This window comes from Equus przewalskii, chromosome 10 (genome assembly GCF_037783145.1).
Source record: "Equus przewalskii isolate Varuska chromosome 10, EquPr2, whole genome shotgun sequence".
NCBI lineage: Eukaryota > Metazoa > Chordata > Mammalia > Perissodactyla > Equidae > Equus > Equus przewalskii.
Genome location: NC_091840.1, coordinates 36,527,218 through 36,547,853, shown reverse-complemented (window position 1 = coordinate 36,547,853; position 20,636 = coordinate 36,527,218). Strand labels below are relative to the sequence as shown.

General features: G+C 40.9%; 2 protein-coding genes across 11 annotated transcripts in view; one reads left to right on the top strand and one right to left on the bottom strand.

Moving 5' to 3' along the window:
- ACACA (acetyl-CoA carboxylase alpha) overlaps nt 1–20,636 on the top strand; it is a 280,736-nt gene that overhangs the window by 20,119 nt on the left and 239,981 nt on the right. Inside the window, exon 1 of one of the 10 annotated variants that reach the window (XM_070562416.1) lies at nt 11,081–11,160. The exons of the other annotated variants lie outside the window; for them this stretch is intronic. The gene's annotated coding sequence lies outside the window, so the exon portion shown is untranslated. Of the gene's footprint in view, nt 1–11,080; nt 11,161–20,636 lie in introns of those variants that run through there. 10 annotated transcript variants of the gene reach the window in all.
- Nucleotides 1,194–11,383, bottom strand: C10H17orf78 (chromosome 10 C17orf78 homolog). The gene is given in 8 exon segments (XM_008506818.2): nt 1,194–1,271; nt 4,257–4,377; nt 4,813–4,957; nt 5,869–6,021; nt 9,225–9,470; nt 10,218–10,279; nt 10,774–10,795; nt 11,326–11,383. Coding segments are annotated over 8 exon segments (885 nt in total).

Below are 20,636 nucleotides of genomic sequence, written 5' to 3'. Positions count from 1 at the left end.
ACCTCTTTGCTTAAATTTATTCCTAGGTATTTTATTGTATTTTGTTCTTTTTGTTGCAATTATAAATGGGATTGTATTCTTAATTTCTCTTTCTGCTACTTCATTGTTAGTCAGCCTGAATTTTAAATCAGGGCTTAGGGTGAGATATTTTCCCCTGTTGGTATAGTTTTGAGAATCACTTTTTTGGACAGTACTTGAAGTGAAAGAAAGAAGGATACAATTAAATATATGGTTTTTACCAGAGAACTACAAAAATAGAATTACTTAGAAACAGGCACATTTCGCCAAAATGAAATGGAATGATTTCAGACTTTTATGAAAAGAAGCAGGACTACACTCTGTCTTATCCCCTTGCTGTTCCCTTTTTTACCTAAATGCTACTTTAAGATCAGCTGTTTCCACTTTCTCACCAAACTCTTACCTAGGCAGGTCAGACTTGGCTCATAGCTTTGCCTCTGTGAGAAAGATCATCATAATCATTTGGCCCTGGAATCCTTGTTCAAAATGTATGCAGATCACTATTGCAGTAGGGTATCATGTCAGACCCACTTTAGGGGTTGTAGATTATCAGGAGATCTCATCTGGGTCCTATTTGTATGCAGTCCCTAAGCCCCTTGGGGATGACTTAGGAGGAGGACTTTGGGAATGCTTAGGGTCGTGCTCCCTTCACCAATGTGTGGGTAGCTCCATGTGGTGGCAGAGGCTAAATGATAAAACCCTATGAATGTCAACCTGAGAAAACAGGAACCCCACCCTAAGCCAGTTGAGAGCCAGTGAGTGTGAAATCAGCTCTGAGGATAGCAGAGGAGTTGGCGAACTGTGCCACACTCGTGGCTGCTTTGCCCAGTTCCTTGGAGGCTGTGTTTAAACCTTTTGTCAAAGAGAGCAGTAGGTCCATTCATAGTCTTAGAGGGAAGACCTTTTGTTTTCATTTGATGGGATGAAAAGATATTCATTTTTTGTGGATGTACAAAGTGAGTCTCAGAGGTTTATGGCTAAGCCAGTAGCAGGGTCATGAGGGTAATCTGACTGCTAAGCCTGGGCTCCTCCATTGGCCTCGCATCACTGTTTGATTGTAATGTCCCTGCTGAAGATAGAGGGTAAAATTGGCAAGATTCTGCCCATATTGGTTAACAGCAGGGAGAAGACAGTGTGGTGTCCTTCATTCACTGTGTGAGGCAGAGCAGAACTTTTCACAAGTATGTCTGGTGGATAAAAGTGATCCCTGCAGCTTTCTTTGGACTTGATGAGTTGGGAGCATCTTGTCCAACCTAGAGATTGAAAGGAAATATCAAAGATAAAGAAGGATACAAATGGATATTTCTTCCTGTACCAATAAAGAAGTAGCTTAGTACAAAACCTCATATAATTCCAAATACACATCATTTTGCTTCTTTATTGGCCAGTAATTCTAGGAAAAGTTACTGTGCTTACACTGGGAAAGTATCAGCAAAGTGCACTTATGTATGAGAACCTACAATTGATTGGACCCTATGACCCACTTGTAAAGGCCCATCTGCCCCTTGCTTGACCTCTTTGCCTTGAGTGGAAAAGCCCTGGGGATGCAGCTGCTTTGGATCCCAGATGACAGGGATTCTTCTTCATTCCTTGAATCAGGCCCAAACAATCTCACTATGTTTGAAAAGAGGCAGAGATCTGAGTCTATGTGGACCAAATATTTTTTACTAATTGCAGTCCATTCTCACTACACTTGACTCCATGCCCCATCTGATTTTGTATATACTTCCTAAATGCTTAACTATTTTGGACATAGACTGTAAACCTCTTGAAGGCAGGGAACTTAGCACACAGAAGACTTTCAGTAAAATTTTGTGGAATAGGTGAATGAGACAATAAATCCAGTATGGGAATTAAAAGACCTGGATTTTATTTTTGTTCTGTTTCAACCAGCTGTGTGACCTTGGGAAAGTCACATATCCTTTCTAAGCCTCAGTTTAAGTATCAATAAAATGTAGATACTTGCCCAGCTAACTCCCAAGGTTTTTGTGAAACTCAAGTGTGGTAAGGTGTATAAAATTGCTTATTATTTTTATTAATTCTTGTATCATTTAGTAGCTAATTTTGTTCATGGGAGAAGTTCAATCAGAGTTGCTGCTACAGGGTTACCTCTAATTCTGGACTAGACTTTTTAGTCCCCTTTAGGCCTATTTCTTCCAACGTTCTGTAGAAATGCTAATGTAGATTGGAGTAAAGAACTAAAAATAACCATATGGTAAAATCATACTAATTTACATGGGCTCATCACCCAATCTTAGCAGAAATAAGGTTGTAGAAAATATTAACGTGGACCAGAGAGATGACAAGTAAGTTGGCATTGGGTACCTGAAGCGCTGTGATAAGAAAGATTCCAGTGCCATGCCTGGGTGGAAAGAGTACTGTGCTTGATTTTTATTTTTATTTATTTATTTATTTTTTTTTTAAGATTGGCACCTGAGCTAACAACTCTTGCCAATCTTCTTCTTTTTTTTCTGCTTTTTCTCCCCGAATCCCCCCCAGTACATAGTTGTATATTTTAGTTGTGGGTCCTTCTAGTTGTGGCATGTGATATTTTTTTTTAAATTGAGATATAATTTACATATAACACTGTGTAAATTTAAGGTCTACAGCATATTGATTTGATACATTTATATGTTGCCATATGAATACTACCATAGCTTTAGCCAACACCTCTGTCAGCTCATATAATTATCTTTCCTTTTGTGGTGAGAACATTTAAGATCTAGTTTCTTAGCAATTTTGAGGTAAATAATACAGTATTATTGACTACAATCACTATGCTGTGCATTAGATCTCCAGAACTTTTTCATCTTCTACTTGCATTGTGCTTGATTATTGATATGTGCAGTCGATATAGAATTGAAGAATGGCAGCATGTGTACCATCCTGGACTAGATAACCTTTGAGACCCATTCTCAGTGCTGTAGTTCTGTAGAAGTGCACACCTTCTTTAATTTTAAAAGTATTGGAGACCTTGTCTCTTTGCCCTAGTGAATACTCTAGATGTTGTAGCAAAGGCACCCTTCCATTTCTAATATTCAAAGGCTGCATCCACTTCTGATGGGGAAACTGGATTTAAAGCAGCAGTTCTCAACCAGTGGTGTGGTGTCTGTTTGAGACACCAAAGAGCAATAGGAACTTATAATCCTGTCAGGAAACCCAAGAGCGGGGAGGAAAGAAGCTGCTTTGCCAAGTGTTCAAACTGTATTCAAGTGTGGTGGTTCCTAAACTTTGTTGTATGTAAGAGTTACTTAGGGGCAGGGATGGATGCATATGCTGTGGGATCTGACTTCTTACAATTTTCGGGAACTTTTTTTGGGGAAAAAGAATACAAATTGTAAAAAGAATTGGGGGCCAGTGGCATAGTGGTTAAGTTCACATGCTCTGCTTTGGCGGCCCAGGGTTCGCAGGTTTGGATTCTGGGCGTGGACTTATGCACTGCTCATCAAGCCATGCTGTGGCGGCATCCCACATACAAAATAGAGGGAGATTGCCACAGATGTTTGCTCAGTGATGATCTTCCTCAAGCAAAAAGAGGAAGATTGGCAACAGATGTTAGCTCAGAGCCAATTTTCCTCACCAAAAAAACAAACAAAAGCCTCCCCCAAAAACAAGATAAAATTGGATGCAAGGCCTTGTACAGGTCCCATGAGTCCTGAAGTTTAAGCTTCATTAATTTCATAGTAAATCCACTTCTACTTAGGAAGCTTCTTAAAAAAATCTTAAAAATCACATTCCTAGATATTCTGATTCATTATATCTGGGGCCCAGAAATACATGTTTTCAATAAGTGCCCTACTGTGTTATGGTTGCGCTGATGTTAAGAAAATAGTAGTACATGGCTGGCCCGGTGGCATAGTGGTTAAGTATGCACGTTCTTCTTCAGTGGCCTGGGGTTCGCCAGTTCAGATCCCGGGTGCGGACATGGCACCACTTGGCACACCATGCTGTGGTAGGCATCCCACATATAAAGTAGAGGAAGATGGGCATGATGTTAGCTCAGGGCCAGCCTTCCTCAGCAAAAAGAGGAGGATTGGCAGCAGTTAGCTCAGGGCTAATCTTCCTCAAAAAGAAAAAAAAAGAAGAATGGGAAAATAGTAGTACAGATACCTACCTATTTCCTGACACATAAAAGAATTACCCAAATTTGCTCCATAACTGAAGCAGCAACCTGTCTCCCAGCACTTACATATTAACCCCATTTTCTCCAAGCAAATGACATAAACTCTACAGAGAACGCTTTCCTTCTTGGGCTGAGAGTCAAGCTGGGATTCACCTCCCCCAGGTTGCTGGTCTTCTTTCCTTTGCCTTCTCCACAACTGCTGGCATTGGCATAGCTCTCTGGCTCCCAGGCATTGACTGTGAAGGGAGAAAATAACTAGTATTAACTTCAGGTGGCTGGTATGCATTTGATTATCTTCCAAACCTCATGTCAGACTGTTTAAAAGAAAATCATCTGTTCTGAAGGAAATCTTCAGTCCTGTTGGATCTATCCTCCCTAGAGAATGTCCAAGCAGAGCATAGGAAAGGAACTCGCATTTAGCAAGCACCTCCTATATGCCAGGCACCTCTCACAGAGGATCTTAATTAACCTTCAAAAACACCATGAGAGGAAAATATCATTAGTCCCATTTTACAGATAAGGCGACTGAGGTTGGAGAAGTCAAGCAACTTTGTCAAAGCCACTTGGCTAGTGAGTGTGAGTGGCAGGTCTATCCAAACCCCAAAGTCTTTGCTTTTCTCATTGTGCCAGCCTGCCTCTGGAACAGAAGGAGATCTTTATAGATCAAGTACAAGGACCCAGTACATCAGCAAACTACAGGGCATGGGACTTCAAAAATGACAAATATTGTAATGGTGACTCTACTGAGCAGTAAGGTGACAGCAATCAGAAATTTGATCACAGTGCTTCATTTCTGCCTCTCCTCTAGATTCTCATCTCTGTCTAAAAGGAGGGAGAAAAGTAGAAGAGAAAGAAGAGAGAATTTGAGAGAGGGGAGAGATCAGTCCTTTGACTTGAAGGTTTCTTGGCTTCCGTGCCTCATGGAGCCCCGCCTGATTCCGAGACAGAGCAGCCAGAGAATCCAGTTCAGATTCAGAGTCAGGAGCGGGGTAGGCATCAAGGGCTCTGTTCTAACCTCCTTTGCAGCCTCTTCCCACTGAGTCATTTTCCCTGGGGTTTGGCATCTTCCATGATCAAGTAGGACTGATTGTACTGCCCTGAGGGGAGAAAATGGGCTGGGTGTGCACAAGGAGTTCTAAATGTGTCTTTTACCAGTAGCCCTCTCAGGGTCTCTACCCTTGTGCTCTGACAGACACACTGTATGGGGTGAGGAAGTCACCTTTCCTATACTCCTGTTGGCTTTAGTGGGACATAGGAGGAACAAAGGTGAATTGACATTGCTTTTAGGTCATGAGCCAAATATGGGGACAAATGGCTCGTCTGCATCTTATTACTAATCTCGTATTTACCTTCCTTCTGTTGGAACTGGAATGTAACCCAAACTGGAATTTTATAGAATTTGAGTCCTGGCCAGTTTAAGGAGGGCTATTTCTGAAAACAGTGCAGATGAAACCATACACTTGGTTGTTGTCATCTCTGTAATGATTGCTTAGTGTTTAAATGTCGTCTGTCTATACATGCTATGGCTGGAATTCCCTACGAATACAATTTATTCTGTCCCAAAATCTGGCTACAAGGTGAGCTCACTTGTGTAGAGGTAAAGTATTATTAATAGTGTCAAACTACAAACATTTCTCGGACCTTCTTTTATAGAGAAGCTGATTTTTTCAATAAGAAATGAAGTTATTTTCCTTCTGTTCTTGTCTCACCCCCTACTTATTCTGTACCTTGTTGTTTGAAAGGGCTAGAAAAATCAGTGCTTGTAGTTTTCTCTCCTTCTTTACTCCCAGGAGTCATGGAGGTGGTAATGGTGGGAAAAGTCTGTAATAAAGCCCCCATCACTAGATAGACCTTACATTGGAAGATGCCTGGTAAAAAAGCTATAAAACAAGAAAGAAGCAATTAAAGGACAACTGAGAAAACTTTATCTTACCTGACAAAGGAAAAACTTTATTTTACCTGACAAAACTCTAGGCCTACCCAGCTGATATTAAACTTTTAATTGTGGTCCCATTGATCTGTCCATAAGTTTAGGGTGTAGGCACAACATAATGCCAAGAATAAATGAGAATAGAGATACTAATAAGAGATATGGATTAAATCCCCAGGGGGCCTTTGACTAAGTCGGATCAGAGTGAAGGAGTAGACTAAGTCTTGTTTACCTATCATTCTTTTTTTTTTTAAAGATTTTATTTTTCCTTTTTCTCCCCAAAGCCCCCCTGTATATAGTTGTGTATTTTTAGTTGTGGGTCCTTCTAGTTGTGGCATGTGGGATGCCGCCTCAGCATGGCCTGATGAGCGGTGCCATGTCCATGCCCAGGATCCGAACCGGCGAAACCCTGGGCCACTCAACCACGTGGCCGGCCCAATTGCCCATCATTCTTAAGGCCATAATAATAATAAGGATGGAGGGTATAACACTTGAAAGTTTCCTTCTTTAAAAAAGGTGGCTCCGGGGCCGGCCCAGTGGTGCAGTGGTTAAGTTTGCATGTTCCACTTTGGCAGCCCAGGGTCCGCCGGTTCGCCATGCCGTGGTAGGCTTCCCACATATGGGGTAGAGGAAGATGGGCATGGATGTTAGCTCAGGGCCAGTCTTCCTCAAGCAAAAAGAGGAGGATTGGCAACAGATGTTAGCTCAGGGCCAATCTTCCTCACGCACACACACACACATACACATACACCACACACACAGAAAATTTACATAGGAGGATGTATCTGTCAATGGATCAGATAGGACATTTTTCTTTTCTAGGTACCCTGTTCTAAACATATAGGTTCCTGTGAAACCTAATGCATATTTGGAAAGTTTCTTGATTAATAGAGAATCTGAGCAATAGGAACTAGATGGTGTAAACTATACCATAAATGATAAAGACCTAATGGTTCATCTTTCTCCACCAGAAAGAAATTTCAGAATATTTATAATAGAAAATCTTTTCCTTGGCCAAATTCTGTAAACAGTAACAAATAGTCTCCATCTTACGTTTTTCTACATTCCATGTCGACCTACGTCTTATGATGATCATCTGTGTTGCAAAACATTCTCATCCTTACGGTTTCATGTTTCTACTTTGCTCTGGGGACATTTCCGTGAACTGTCTTCTGACTTTCTGGGACATCCTTCTGTGCAGACTCATGTCACCTGTAGTGTGGTAACTTCATAGGGCATCTGTTTTTGACTCTGTAAATTTGACCATTTACCTAATTTTTATTTCTGTGCTGCTTGGTGTCTGTCACATCCCAGTACCCAATGTAAGTTTAAATTCAGAAGAGGCAGTTTCAAACTTATAAATGGGGTGATATTTCAAAACTCCATTCATAAGTTGGTTATTTGGAATTCATCATTGTTCCATAGATTTGTATCGTGAATGATGATTAGCTCTCCAAACTAACAGACAAACATCCTTTTAATCTCTTTGCGTGGCTCAAATAGTACAGGGTATTAGTTTAAATTCTGCATCTAGGAACCAACCACCATGTCATGCAGGAGGGAGGAAGAAGCTCTTCCTTTTTCTCTGGGTTCCAGGTTAGCCCAAGGCAAATTTTTGAATTAGGTCAGATTGATCACTGGCATCTTTCTTTCCCCTTAATCTCCCAGTTTTCCTTGTCCTGAATTTCTAAGAGCTAGTATCCTTAGTTGTTTTGAGTCCTAGGATGCATAACACTATATCCAAGAAAAATCTACCCTGCGCAGAATGCTCTAGACTCCAAGATGACTTAAGTTCCCTATTACCCGTCACACCTGCCATTGACTCAAGGGAGGTGTCACATGTTAGGAGGAAAACAATCTAGTTGAATTACTTTATGTTGATATTGAGTGACTGAAAGCTCCTGAACACTGTCAGAGGCTTTTAAGTTTTTGAGAGATTTTTTTTCACACAAATTATCCCTGTGTGAACTTTAGAAAGTATAATAAAGGGAGTGAAAACACTCATGTCATGTGAGGATATAATTTGCTGTACCTGGGCTACATCCCAAGAACTTATCCAGTTATTTCCCAATCTCTAGTCCTCTCAACAGACTGTAGTTTTTAAAGTTCTTTTTTTCTATTTTTCTGCTTGTGAACCCCTAGTTTCTCTAAAAATGTTGTTTTATTTTATTTTTCCATCAGTGCAGCAGCAGCATCTAGGGAATTGCCAGTATGTAAAGGGGAACTGCCAGTGCCAATTTATTGATCATAAACTACTTGACAGAAAGAATGGGTGGGAGAAGGAAAGGAGGGCAGAAGCAAAGAAACTTAAGGCTGAGATTGAAAACCATTGACCAGCAACTGTGGAAGAACAGGCATTCTCACACAGTGTGAGTGGGAGTGCAAAATGGAACAGCCACTATGGAGGATAATTTAGTAATGTCTGTCAAACTTTTCATGCAGCAATCCTGCTTCTTGGAATTTATCCTATTGCTAAATTGTAGGTACACAGAGAAAAACGTGTAAAGTCATTGCTTGCAACATTGTTTGTAAAAGATTGGAAACAACCATAATATACGTCAATAGGGAACTGGTGGAATAAGTTATAGTACAGCCATACAACAGAATATTATTCAACTGTTAAAAAGGAATGAGGCAAATTTATACATACTGATGTGTAACAGCCTATAAGATACACTGTTAAGTGGAAAAAAAGCAGTGTACAGAACAGTGTGTATTGTATGCTAACATTTATGTTTTTAAAATATATACACCTATACGTGCTGAGCGTAGGAAGGAAATTGAATAAGTCAGTAATAGTGGTTCCTTCAGGGATAGAGAGCTGGAGGACTGAGAGATCAGAGTAGGAGGGAGACTGACTTTTTACCATGTATCTGTGCTATTTGAATATTTTACTATGTGCGTTCAAAATAAATAAAATTCAAATAACCATTATCCAAAGAACACCCATCAGAAACCGAGATCATTTGAAAATCACAGCATGTCAGGACTAAAAGGGCCCTTGGAGATTAGAAAACTGAGTCTCAGAGAGGACATAGATTGCCAAAAGGAGACAATAATCCGTTTCCTTGAGGCTTTAGCTGCTACTGAGTTCCACTCCACTCAAAGATGTCAACTAAAAGTCAGTGTCTACCTGACTTTCTCCAGTCTCACCTTTGCCTGTTAGAAGGGATCCAGTCTGAAACTTGGATGTAAGGGTTAGATGACAGCTTAGGGAGGCAGTGCTGTTTCTGTAGGGAGCAGCAGTGACTCTCAGGTTCTTCAGAGTATGCTTGACCTTTGACCTTTTCTCCAGATATACAAGGTTGACTTTTACTTTGCTCCCAGAGCCAAGGCAGTGGAGGGTAGCCACAGTCTGATTTTGGATGAATTTGGACCTTTTGGCTTCTGCCTGAACTTCTAGAAGAAAAGCCAGGCAGAAAAATGAAACTAGTTCTTAATCTAAATGGTGCCCAGCTAAACCACTTCCCTTCATGACCCCAGTTAAACTCCACTGCTGTACTTTCTTCTCTCTCTCTCTTTTTTTTTTTTTTTAAAGATTTTCTTTTTCCTTTTTCTCCCCAATGCCCCCCGGAACATAGTTTGTGTATTCTAGTTGTAGGCCCTTCTAGTTGTGGCATATGGGACGCTGCCCCAGTGTGGCCTAATGAGCGGTGCCATGTCTGCGTCCAGGATCGGAACCAGCGAAACCCTGGGCCGCTGAAACGGAGTATGTGAACTTAACCACTCAGCCACGGGACCGGCCTCCTTTCTTCTCTTTTTAGTTTACTTCTTCCTCAGCATGTGCTTATGGTATAAATATACAAGCCCTGCCTTTCCTCTCTCCTGCCTTGGGTCCCATGAAGCTAGGTGACTGCAGTAAATTCAGCCCAGGGAAATGTTCATAGATTATTTTCTCTAATGCAGAGAGGGTTGAGTGCTGCCTCCTTCTCTTTCTTCACCCCCATCTGTTTGATTTATGTGGCCATGCCTTAGGTAATAACAGTTAATTTAAAAATTGGTTTCCAGAAAGCCTCTTGGAGGGATACATATCTTTAAAATAGGATATTTGAGATCTGGGCAAGGAATAGGGGAGACAGGCCTCTTTCAGAGGTAAAAATGTTCTGAAATGGCAAAGTGATTTTTCAGAAAGGGGCTGTTCCCTGCGTTGCATTAGTGCATCCCTGATCCTTCTCACATTCTTTGGGAAGAGGCTTGGCAACTGCTGTCTCTGAGTTCTGGGAAAAAAAAATGGTTAAGATTTACTGGGTAAAACTTACTCTTTAGAATTCTGGGCACTGGAGAGGGAGATATAAAAGAATGCAGTTCCTTCTCATAAAACTTGCAGTTGGAGAGATCAAACACTCCCCTCAAAAAGACTTTAAAATATAGGTAAGTAGGAGTTAGCCTAGTATAAAGAAAACTGAGGACCAGTCTGTTACTCTTAGGGGAAAAAAAGGTGAAATAGAGTTTAGTGAACTTAACTAAGTTAATGAAAGACTAACCAACCTATTCCTCCAAACACTGCTTATTATCTCTTCTCCTTCCTGTTCTATCTACTTTCTTGTATTAAAACTCTTGATAGTTTGTTAGATGTAACCTTGGACGAGATATCTCTCTAGGTTTCCAAGAAACCGTAGGTCATAGTTGTTTATGCTTTTTAGCACATAACTCACAGGGTGTTGTGAATTTTCTTCATTTGTTGGATTTATTACTGCTGCACTTTATACTGTTTGGCCTTAGCTCTGTTGAGCTAATTTTAGAGATAAAATATTTAGGACGTTTTGAACAATCATGTTTTAAATAAACAGTTATCAAAGAGCAGCAAATAGTGCCATTCCACCCATTCCCTCAGCTCTCCCCACCCAAGAGCATCCCCATCTATTTGGATGTAACACCTTAAAAAAGGAAGACAACGTCTTCTGAGGGATTATGAATTTGGGAGTCCTAGGTGATGACAGTACTGAAATTGTGACAGCACCCTCCAAGAAAGAAAGCCATCTAACGGTGAACGGACTTTCAATGCTAGTTACGTGAACAAGACAGAAGAATGCATCACATTCTCTCAAGACTTCTTGCCATGAAACAGACAGCTATCTCTCTGGGTTGGGTAAGTCACAGTCCTGCTTAGAGGCTAGAGGATATGTGGGATCACTGGAAAGCATCACCTACTGAGTATTGGCTGTATATATCTCTACCCTGGGGAATAGACCCCCAGACACTTTATAGGCCTCTCTTTGGATTTTCCAGGATATTAGGCTAGAGAAGTACTTACCTTTCTTGTTGGCATCGTAGGATGTAATGATTGAGCTGAAAACTAAGATGGTATCCATGTTAGCTTGAGCACATGCTCCTTGCAGAGAGAGTATGCTGCTAATTTGTCACACTCTCTTATAGCCTTGTCTCTAGGTGCTTTCACTGCCCTAGAACCAAGTTTGACCCTGGGAGAGTCTGGTTGCACCCTAATTATTTTGCCCCATTTCCTGAAGACCCAGGAATAGAGCTAATTGGAGAGAAAACCAAGTCTGCTTGCTAATGATTGACTCAGAAGGTCTTCCCCTGACTTCACTGCTAGTGCCGATATAAGCAACTGTAATTGCCTTCAGGTTTCCCTAGAAGAACGGCCAGGAATACCCAGTGGTATGCTTTACAAATACTTCCAGATAGACATGTAGACATATGCATGCATGGTCATTGACATGAGCACATAGATTTACACGCTGACATAAAGAGATGTAGAGATTTCTATTAAGGAAAATGATTTCTAGAATAGAGAAGGAAACTAGGACTGAATGAGTCAGTGAGTTACACTGGAGAGAGCGCTGGACTAGGAATCAATAGAATTGAGTTCCAGTCCAGGCCCTGTTATTAACTATATCACCTTGAGAAAATTGGCAGACTTCTCCAGATCTCAATTTTCTCCTGTATAAATGGAGAATTCTGATCAAATGACCACTAGAATTCATTTACAGTTATGCACATAACCTCACATTAGCCCAGACATACTATCTAGTTTTGCACATTTTCACACTTCTGAATAGTGAGATGGATATAGGTAGACCATATTCCCATGAATATTGGGCTTAGAGGTTGTGAGAAAGAGCTAAATACTCCAGATGAGTGATACTATCTGCAGTTTAGACTATCTGTCTAGTTTTCCTAGACAGATAACTGTTGTTGAAGATTTTTCTAAAATTGTATCTTTTAGTGAAGAGTATAAATATAGCATATACTCTGTAGACTTTGTGATAGCATAGCTAGGTGGATCATAAAGCAGAAATGAAGATCTTCTCAGATCCCCTGCCCCAGTCCTGAGCCTCTGCAGTCTTTCTACTCCCTTAAATGTACTCCATTGGAGCCAACATAGGTTTGACTATGCTTATGAAGGCTCTAGAGGCTGACACTTGATTGATAATGATGTAAAGGGAGCTTGATTCAATGGACTTCACATGAGGGAGTTCATGAGCTCTGAGTCAAATCATAATTTAAATATTACCCTGTTTCCTGACATTTTAATTTAGGTTGAAATATGATTGAGCTAAATTGAGCATTGAGGAAAATCTCGGTAGGGAAACGGAGAGCAAAAAGATGACACTGAAGGACACCATGTTGCCTGAAACATGGAAGGAGGAGAGGAAGTGCTGAACTTCCAGCCACAGTGACTTTCATTCAACACGTATTTATTGTAGGCCTACTTTGTGCCAGACACTATTCAAGCAGGGAGCAAGACCAAGTTTATGTTCACATGAAACAATGGGAAGCAGACAATACACAAGGTTGAAAAATAGACTAGTGCAGAAGGCTAATAATAAACAATCTATAAATACATATACAAGATCATTAAAGATTGTGATGGTTGTTGTGAAGCAACAAACAGGGCGATGAGGTGAAGGATTACTGGCAGAGGCCACTTTAAGTAGGGTGCTCAGAGAAGACTTCTCTGAGGAGGTGACATCTGAGCTAAGAAAACCATGAGAGTGGATGTCATTGAAGCCAAGAAGGAGAGATTTCAAGGAAGGAATGGTCAGTTGGTTAAATTCTGAGAGGGGTGTGTAATGAGGACAGAATGTCCACCGGATTTGACGGTTTTGTAAGAGCAGTTCTAGCAGAGTGGTGAAAGTAGGAGAGGGCCGAGAGAGAGTTGGAGGTGAAGAAGTGTAGATCATCTTTTCAAGAGCTTTTGCTATGGAAGGTAGCAGAGAAGTGAGGTCAACTGAGTAGAGGGAACATGAGTGCCTCAGATGTTTACTGGTCCAGAGCATCACTGTCTCGTTCTTTTTTCTCTTCTGCAGTTGCCCAATTCTCTTAGCAGGGCAGGTGGGTAGGGCAGAATAAAGGAGCTCCATTGCCTTTCGTGGGTTTCATGGTTTTTGCTTATGAGTTTCTTAACAGCTCCTTTATGGTATCAGACACTTCCCCCCTGTTGCTGTATTTGAAATTTTCTGTAGGTTAGTTCCTAGATGCCAGGTTATAGTGCTGTCCCCTTGGGGTAGGGATGGGAAAGGATCTGACGGCCTGCTATTCTCATTCTATGTCACAAGGTGGCAGAAGAGCTCACTCCTCCTGAGAGAGCCTTTGTGCTTGAACAGAGAGAGAGAAAGTGGAAGAGTTTTCTTTTATGGACTCTCAGACCCTTCCCTTTTTCTTTGTGTCTCAGAGGCCCAAAAGTCAGCCTGCTTGTTGGAGCAGCCATACTGTGGGGTACAGAGAAGTGGGAGAGTTGCATTAATGAGTCAAGATATCTAGTAGCAGAGAAATAGGACCCAGAACTGTTTCTCTACTACTAAATATTTTGACTGGTTTTCTAAGTGTTTGGAGTATCTGTGGAGGAGAGGATATCTCTCCTGATCTCCTTTCCCCACAACAAAAATTTCAAATTTAGGAGGAAAAAAGCTATAACATAGGTGAGTTTTATGATGTGTGCAGATGAGAGATGTGACTCTGGAGGATAATAGGAAACTATGACTGACGGATGCATCAGGGTGGGTCTATGAGAGGAACACTTGACAAGAAGCGGAGGGGCTTACCTAGGTTCTGGATTAGACTCTGTAACTGACTGAATTACTTTGAGTAAGTCACTTAACTTCTCTGGCCTCTGTTTTGGTTTTTTTGATGAGATGGTTGGACAAGATGGTTTCAAAGGCCTCTTCCAACTCTAAAATTATTATTTCAATGCCACACTCTGCTACTGTTTTGTTTAAGGGTGTATGCTTTTTATTCGTTTGGATTTATTTTAAATTCTTTTATTGTGGAATATAGCATACATGTAGGAGTATATAGACCATAAGTATATTTTCAGTAATAATAATAAGAGCAACAATAATAATAATAATGTGAATACCATGTAGCCATCACCCAAAGTAAGAAATGGAACATTGCCATTGTCTTAGAAGCACTCTATATGTCTGTTCCTCTGATCACACTCCTTTCCTTCCTCTTAATCATTATTTTCCCATGCTTTTTAAAAATAGTGAACTATCTATATATGTATCATGAAAAATATTTTTTAAAATTTTGCCTGCTTTTGAACTCAGGTAAATGGATGGGTCATACCCTGTGTATTTTAAAGTAAATTTATTATTATGTATAACACGAAGTGGATACACCTCCCTTCATGTCCTCTCCCAGTCACTGCCCACCATCAGGAGTAACTATTATCCGGATTTTTACCACCACCGATGAGTTTTGCCTATTTTTGAACTTTGTATAACAGGAAACACACTGTTTTGTGTCTGGCATTTTTAATCCACATTGTGTCTGTAAAATTCATCTATATTGTTTTCTGTAGCAATAGTTGGTTTGTTCTCATTGCTTTTTAATATTCCATTGTATGAGTGTACCGTAATTTATTTATCCATTCTAATACTGAGAGACAATGGGTTGTTTCCAGTTTTGGGCCATAATGAACAATGTTCTTGGGGGCACATTTGAGAGTTTCTCCAGAGTATAAATCCAGAAATGGAAGCTGAGTTATAGGTTATGCAGTGTAAGTTCAACTTTACTAAGTAATGCCCAGCTGCTGTCATAACAGGTTGTCTCCATTTACACTCCCATCTGTAGTATATGAAAGTTGCCAAAGGGGCCAAAGAGCCTTTTCAGTGTGGCACAACTAGGGGACTGAGCAGGGCCAGGCATATCTTCACAGTGCCAACTCCTTGGTTGGTTCTCAGCAGCTCAGGCCACAGTCACTCCTCCTGTTTACTTGCTCCGTCCAAGTAAGGGTAAAGGATTCAAATTATCCCTGGGTCATGTGCTCTATTGCTCTGGGAATATTGGCCCCGGGGTGGGGTAGACTGGTAAATTTAATAACATAATCATACCTGAATCAAGTGAGCATCCACAGGATATTTTGTACTTGTACTGAACACTAGGAGGAAATGGAGGCATAGAGAGAAAGGGGGAAGAAATATTTTCAGTGTACCTACTATGTTCCAAACCTTGTGTTAGAAACTTTACATCTTGGTTATAACATTTAATCCAAAACACAACCTTACAAGGTAGGTATTATTTCTCTGTTTTAGACAAGGAAACTGAGGCTCAGAAATGGGGTCATTTGCTCAAGGTCACAGTGCTAATTAGTAACAGAGTTAGGATTTAAAGCCTAGTCTGTCTGATTAAAGAGCTCAAACTCTTTTCATTACAGAACACAGAGAAGGCACGTCCCTGCTGCTCTTGAGGTATCTTTGGCTTAGACTTCAATACCAGAAATCAGTTCTTCTCACCTATATTCACTCCCAAAACTAGGCTATTCCATTGATTATGGCCATCTCGTTCACTGATTTAAACCACATTTTATTTTCATTCATTTTTGGTTTCCTTTATCTTTCTTTCTAACTTTTGTTTTCATTAAGAAAATTGGGCCCCTCATCACAGCGTGTCCACTGTGGGGAGACAGCTTTCTACCTGCTGCTCTGGTATGTTAACCAGAGGAGAGATTAAAAAAACACAGGGATATTGTGAAATCTTTTGATCCAAGTTATGATACAGGAAAACTTTTTTTTTTCCAAAGATTTTATTTTTTTCCTTTTTCTCCCCAAAGCCCCCCGGTATATAGTTGTATATTCTTCATTGTGGGTCCTTCTAGTTGTGACATGTGGGGCGCTGCCTCAGCGTGGTTTGATGAGCAGTCCCAAGTCCATGCCCACGATTTGAACCAACGAAACACTGGGCCACCTGCAGCGGAGTGCGCGAACTTAACCGCTCGGCCACGGAGCCAGCCCCAATACAGGAAAACTTTTAAACTGAAAGAATGAAAAGGATAAAAGGAAGTTGAGCAATGGCTCAAGTTAAAGCTCTATAAAAATTATTAATGTTGTATTTTATTATTTATTATGCTTCATATATAATAATAACAGTGGAAAGTGAAGGTATTTTTTGGGGTAGACAGGTAGAGGCCTAAATATGTAGCAGAAAAAATCTGAGTCTGATACAGGAGTAATGGAGGCAGTGGAGAAGTCTGAAGAGAAGGGGGGAGGGGGTTAGAAGTAAACTCACCAGGAGTGCTTTCATGGGTTTCAGGAGACTGAGGTCAGAGATGAGAAGGTTGTAAAGCTGATCAATATAAAATGTCAGAATCCCAGGAGTGAGCAAGACCTAAACAAGTCATCTTGTCCATTTCCCTGCCTTTAGGTAAAAAGGCCTTTAAACTCTTTCCAGGTATTTAGTTGTGAAGTGTGTAGGACTTAGAAAGATATATATATATATATATATATATATTTTTTTTTTTTTTAATGAGGAAGATTTGCTCTGAACTAACATCTGTTGCCAATCTTCCTCTTTTTCTGCTTGAGGAAGATTAGCCCTGAGCTAAATCTGTGCCAGTCTTCCTCTGTTTTGTCTGTGGGTCGCTACCACAGTGTGGCTGACCAGTGGTGTAGGTCCACGCCCAGGATCCAAACCCGTGAACCTGAGCTGCTGAAGTGGAGTGCACTGGGCTTATCCACTACGCCACAGGGCTGGCCCCTAGAAAGAGATTTTTTTAAAAAATATAGTGGAGCTGTCACAGAAGAAGCAGCTAAGATTTGGTGACTGCCAAATATAGATAGCATAGATAGGTACTGGAAGTGTTTGGGAGTGGATAAGGAGGGAGGGAGAGCTGAAATGCTTTGTGAAAACCCAAGTACCCATGTGAAGACCTGGATGTCCATGTGAAAACATCGTGGTAAGTGAGTCTCCACTATGAACACTGCCCTTCATGGTGCAATCATACCTTTCATCATCAGGACCAGACTTATAAAGTGGCCTTTCTGAGGGCATCTTCTGACCTTATGATGTGAAACTCCTTCAGGCTCTTAACTCTAGACAAACCTGAGAAGTTGACCAGAGCAAAGGAACATGTTGTTCAGATAAGGCCATTATGTCTTCTTTTTCTCTTCTTCATGACTGGAGCCACAATTCTGGTCAAGGCACTGACTTTCTTGAGGAAGTCTGTCCATCTATAAAGCAGCTAAGTATCCTACTAGAGGCTTTGCCTCCCAGAGGTGATGTGAAGACAGATAAGCAGACATCAGGAGTAGAGTGGCCTCTCAGGTACGGAGATAATCTTTACTTTGGTCAATGAAGCACTTACTAATATCTGTACCTAGCCCTACTCTAAGAGCCATAGAGGGGAGTACCAGACTATAAGAAATGCTCTCTGCATGTAAGATTATTAAAATTTAGCTGGAGAGCTAAAACCAACATACACACAAAAAATTATAGCCTGATAAATGCTGAACTGTGTGGTGGGGACCAGATTGCTGCAAGAATTCGAAGAAGAGATAGATCAGTAGAAGCTGGAGAAGAGATCTTCCTAGAGAAAATGGGACTTCCAAGGACTAGAAAGATTCAGAAAATTAGGAGGGAGGAAGGAGCAGTTTACCAGCATAAGCAGATGTAAGAATAAGCATGGCAAGAGCTAGAAGCCAAATTAGAGTCTATGTTATATATTGGGGACCAGTGGGAAATAACATCCCAGTATTTCTTCTATCCTCTATCCTAAAGCTGGATCACTGACCTTGCTGCTTAAGGAATCTGGAACCATGGCCAGACAGCCGCCAGGACAGGGGGCTTTTCATGGTTCCATTTTCTATTACGGCACTTTCTTTCCTCCCTTGGTTCAACTCTAGCCTTACCTGATAAAGACTTTCCTGTCCTGGAAATGCAGGTGTAGGAGGCGTTGCTGTTTAACAGAGGCACTGGCAGCAGAGGGGAAAAATAAGGATAAATACTAAACTGTTGTTCTCAAACTTGAGAGTGAATAATTACTGCCTAAAAAAAAGTCTGCAGTGGGGCTGGGAATCTGCATTTTTAACAAGCACCTAGTGATTATGTTTCAGATGGTCAGTGGAACATACTTTGAGAAACACTGCCATAAACTAAAGTAAAATTGACAATAAAGGGCCAAAATGGCCTGGATGTTGACACAGATACTATTTATGTATTCCTGGGCTTATTCATTTTTAAGAATTTATCTTCTCCCATCTATGGCTCTTATAAAATTCATGTGGCTGTTATCTAAGGAGCAAGATGTAGACACTCTGTTTTGCTGTTTAGTTTTGTCTTCCCAATAGATTATAATCATCTGAAAGACAAGGACCCCTCAGACTTCTCTTACTTTCCCCACATTGGGGTGAGAGACCATCTTTAAGGTTGGAAGGTAGCTGGAATGCTCAGGATAAATCCCTGATACCTATTTTTTTTTAAAGATTGGCACCTGAGCTAACAACTGTTGCCAATCTTGTTTCTTTTCTTTTCTTTTCTTCTTCTTCTCCTCAAAGCCCCCCAGTACATAGTAGTATATCCTAGTTGTAGGTCCTTCTAGTTGTGCTATGTGGGACACCAACTCAGCATGGCTTGATGAGCGGTGCCATGTCTGTGCCCAGGACCCAAACCAGTGAAACCCTAGGCTGCCAAAGCAGAGCGCAGGAACTTAACCACTTGGCCACAGGGCTGGCCCCTCCCTGATACCTTTAGACAACCATTTGATATTTGGGACCTTGTATTAATTTTCTAGGGCTGCCATAATAAAGTACCATAGACTGGGTGGCTTAAACAACAGAAATTTATTTCTTCATAGTTTTGGAGGCTGTAAATCCAAGATCAAGTTGTCACCAATGTAGGTTTCTTCTGAGGCTTATCTCTTTGGCTTGTAGTTGGCCATCTTCTCTAGCATAAGAGCCACAATTTTGCTAAAGTGCTTCATCAGTTGTAATTCACAGATGGTCTTCCCTCTGTGTGTGTCTGTGTCCCAATCTCCTTACAAGAACACCAGTCATTTGGATTTAGGGCCTACTGTGATGATCTAATTTTAACTTAATTTCCTGTTTAAAGATCCTATCTCCAAATGTACTCACATTCTCAGGTACTGGGGGTTAGGACTTCAACATATGAATTTTGGAACACAATTCAGCCCATTACAGCCATCTAATTTCAGCTTTTAGGAATGTGCCACTCACTCCTTCTCTTCCACTTGTTAGTCTTATATAGTAAGTTCTCTCCACTCTTTGGCTCTCCTCCACTGCTTCTTACAGACATAATGGTTTGTGTGGCAAGAACTCAAGGAACAGCTCTAAAAAGCCTATAGCAGAGATGGGCAGGTTGCGGCATGCACCAAACACCACCACACTTAGGAGTTGTTGAAATTCCAGGTGTATTGTCTTAAAGACACAGCTTTCTGCCCATTCTCTGCCCAGTTATCTTAACATTTGATAATAATAATTAGATTATTAGATGCTATGTAAGTGGTTTTGGTGTATCCTAACTCATCCTTCATTTTCTTTCACTGTACCTCTTGCATTAGGCCTTTCCTTGGCTAGTTCTTTAGAAAGCTTCATTCCTTCAAATATTCAGTCAGGTCAAAAGCAGGACATGTGGGGCCAGCCTGTTGGCATAGTGGTTAAGTTTGTGCACTCTGCTTTGAAAGCCTCGGGTTTGCAGATTCGGATCCTGGGTGTGGACCTACACACTGCTCATCAAGCCAAGCTGTGGTGGTGTCCCACATACAAAATAGAGGAAGACCAGTACAGATGTTAGCTCAGGGCCAATCTTCCTCACCAGAAAAAAAAAAAAAAAAGCAGGACCTGTAAGGGCTTACTGAAGTTTCACATATCGACACTTTTTGAGGGTAAGCTCCTGGTTTTGCAGTGCTCCTAAGGCTGATAAAGAGCAACACCACTAAGAAAGAATCTTGGGGCCAGAGTTCTTATTAGAGTTCTTAGTAGTTAATAAGAACTAGAAAAGATAGACGAAAAATAAGAGACAACCTCAAGATATTTAGTTCTTTCCAAAGTTTCCTTCATGCCAGCTTTAGAGAGCACTATTAGGGAGAAGCAAAGCTTTCTTCTTCCTAGGCCTTTTTTTTTTTCAGTCAGTCAGGTCAAATATCCTGTTAAACCAGGAAGTCATGCTCAATTATGTCTAAGTTCTGATTTTCCTATCTTTATTCAACTGACAGATGCATCCGACAGGCAAAGTTATTGGGAAATATGGGTCACTGCTCTGTAAAGTCTACATCTTCAGTCCCTATTATTTTAAAGTGGGCTGGTAAACTCTTAGAGAAGCCACCACCTGGTGGTATTAGGAGGGCTCGTAGATGAATATTGTTCC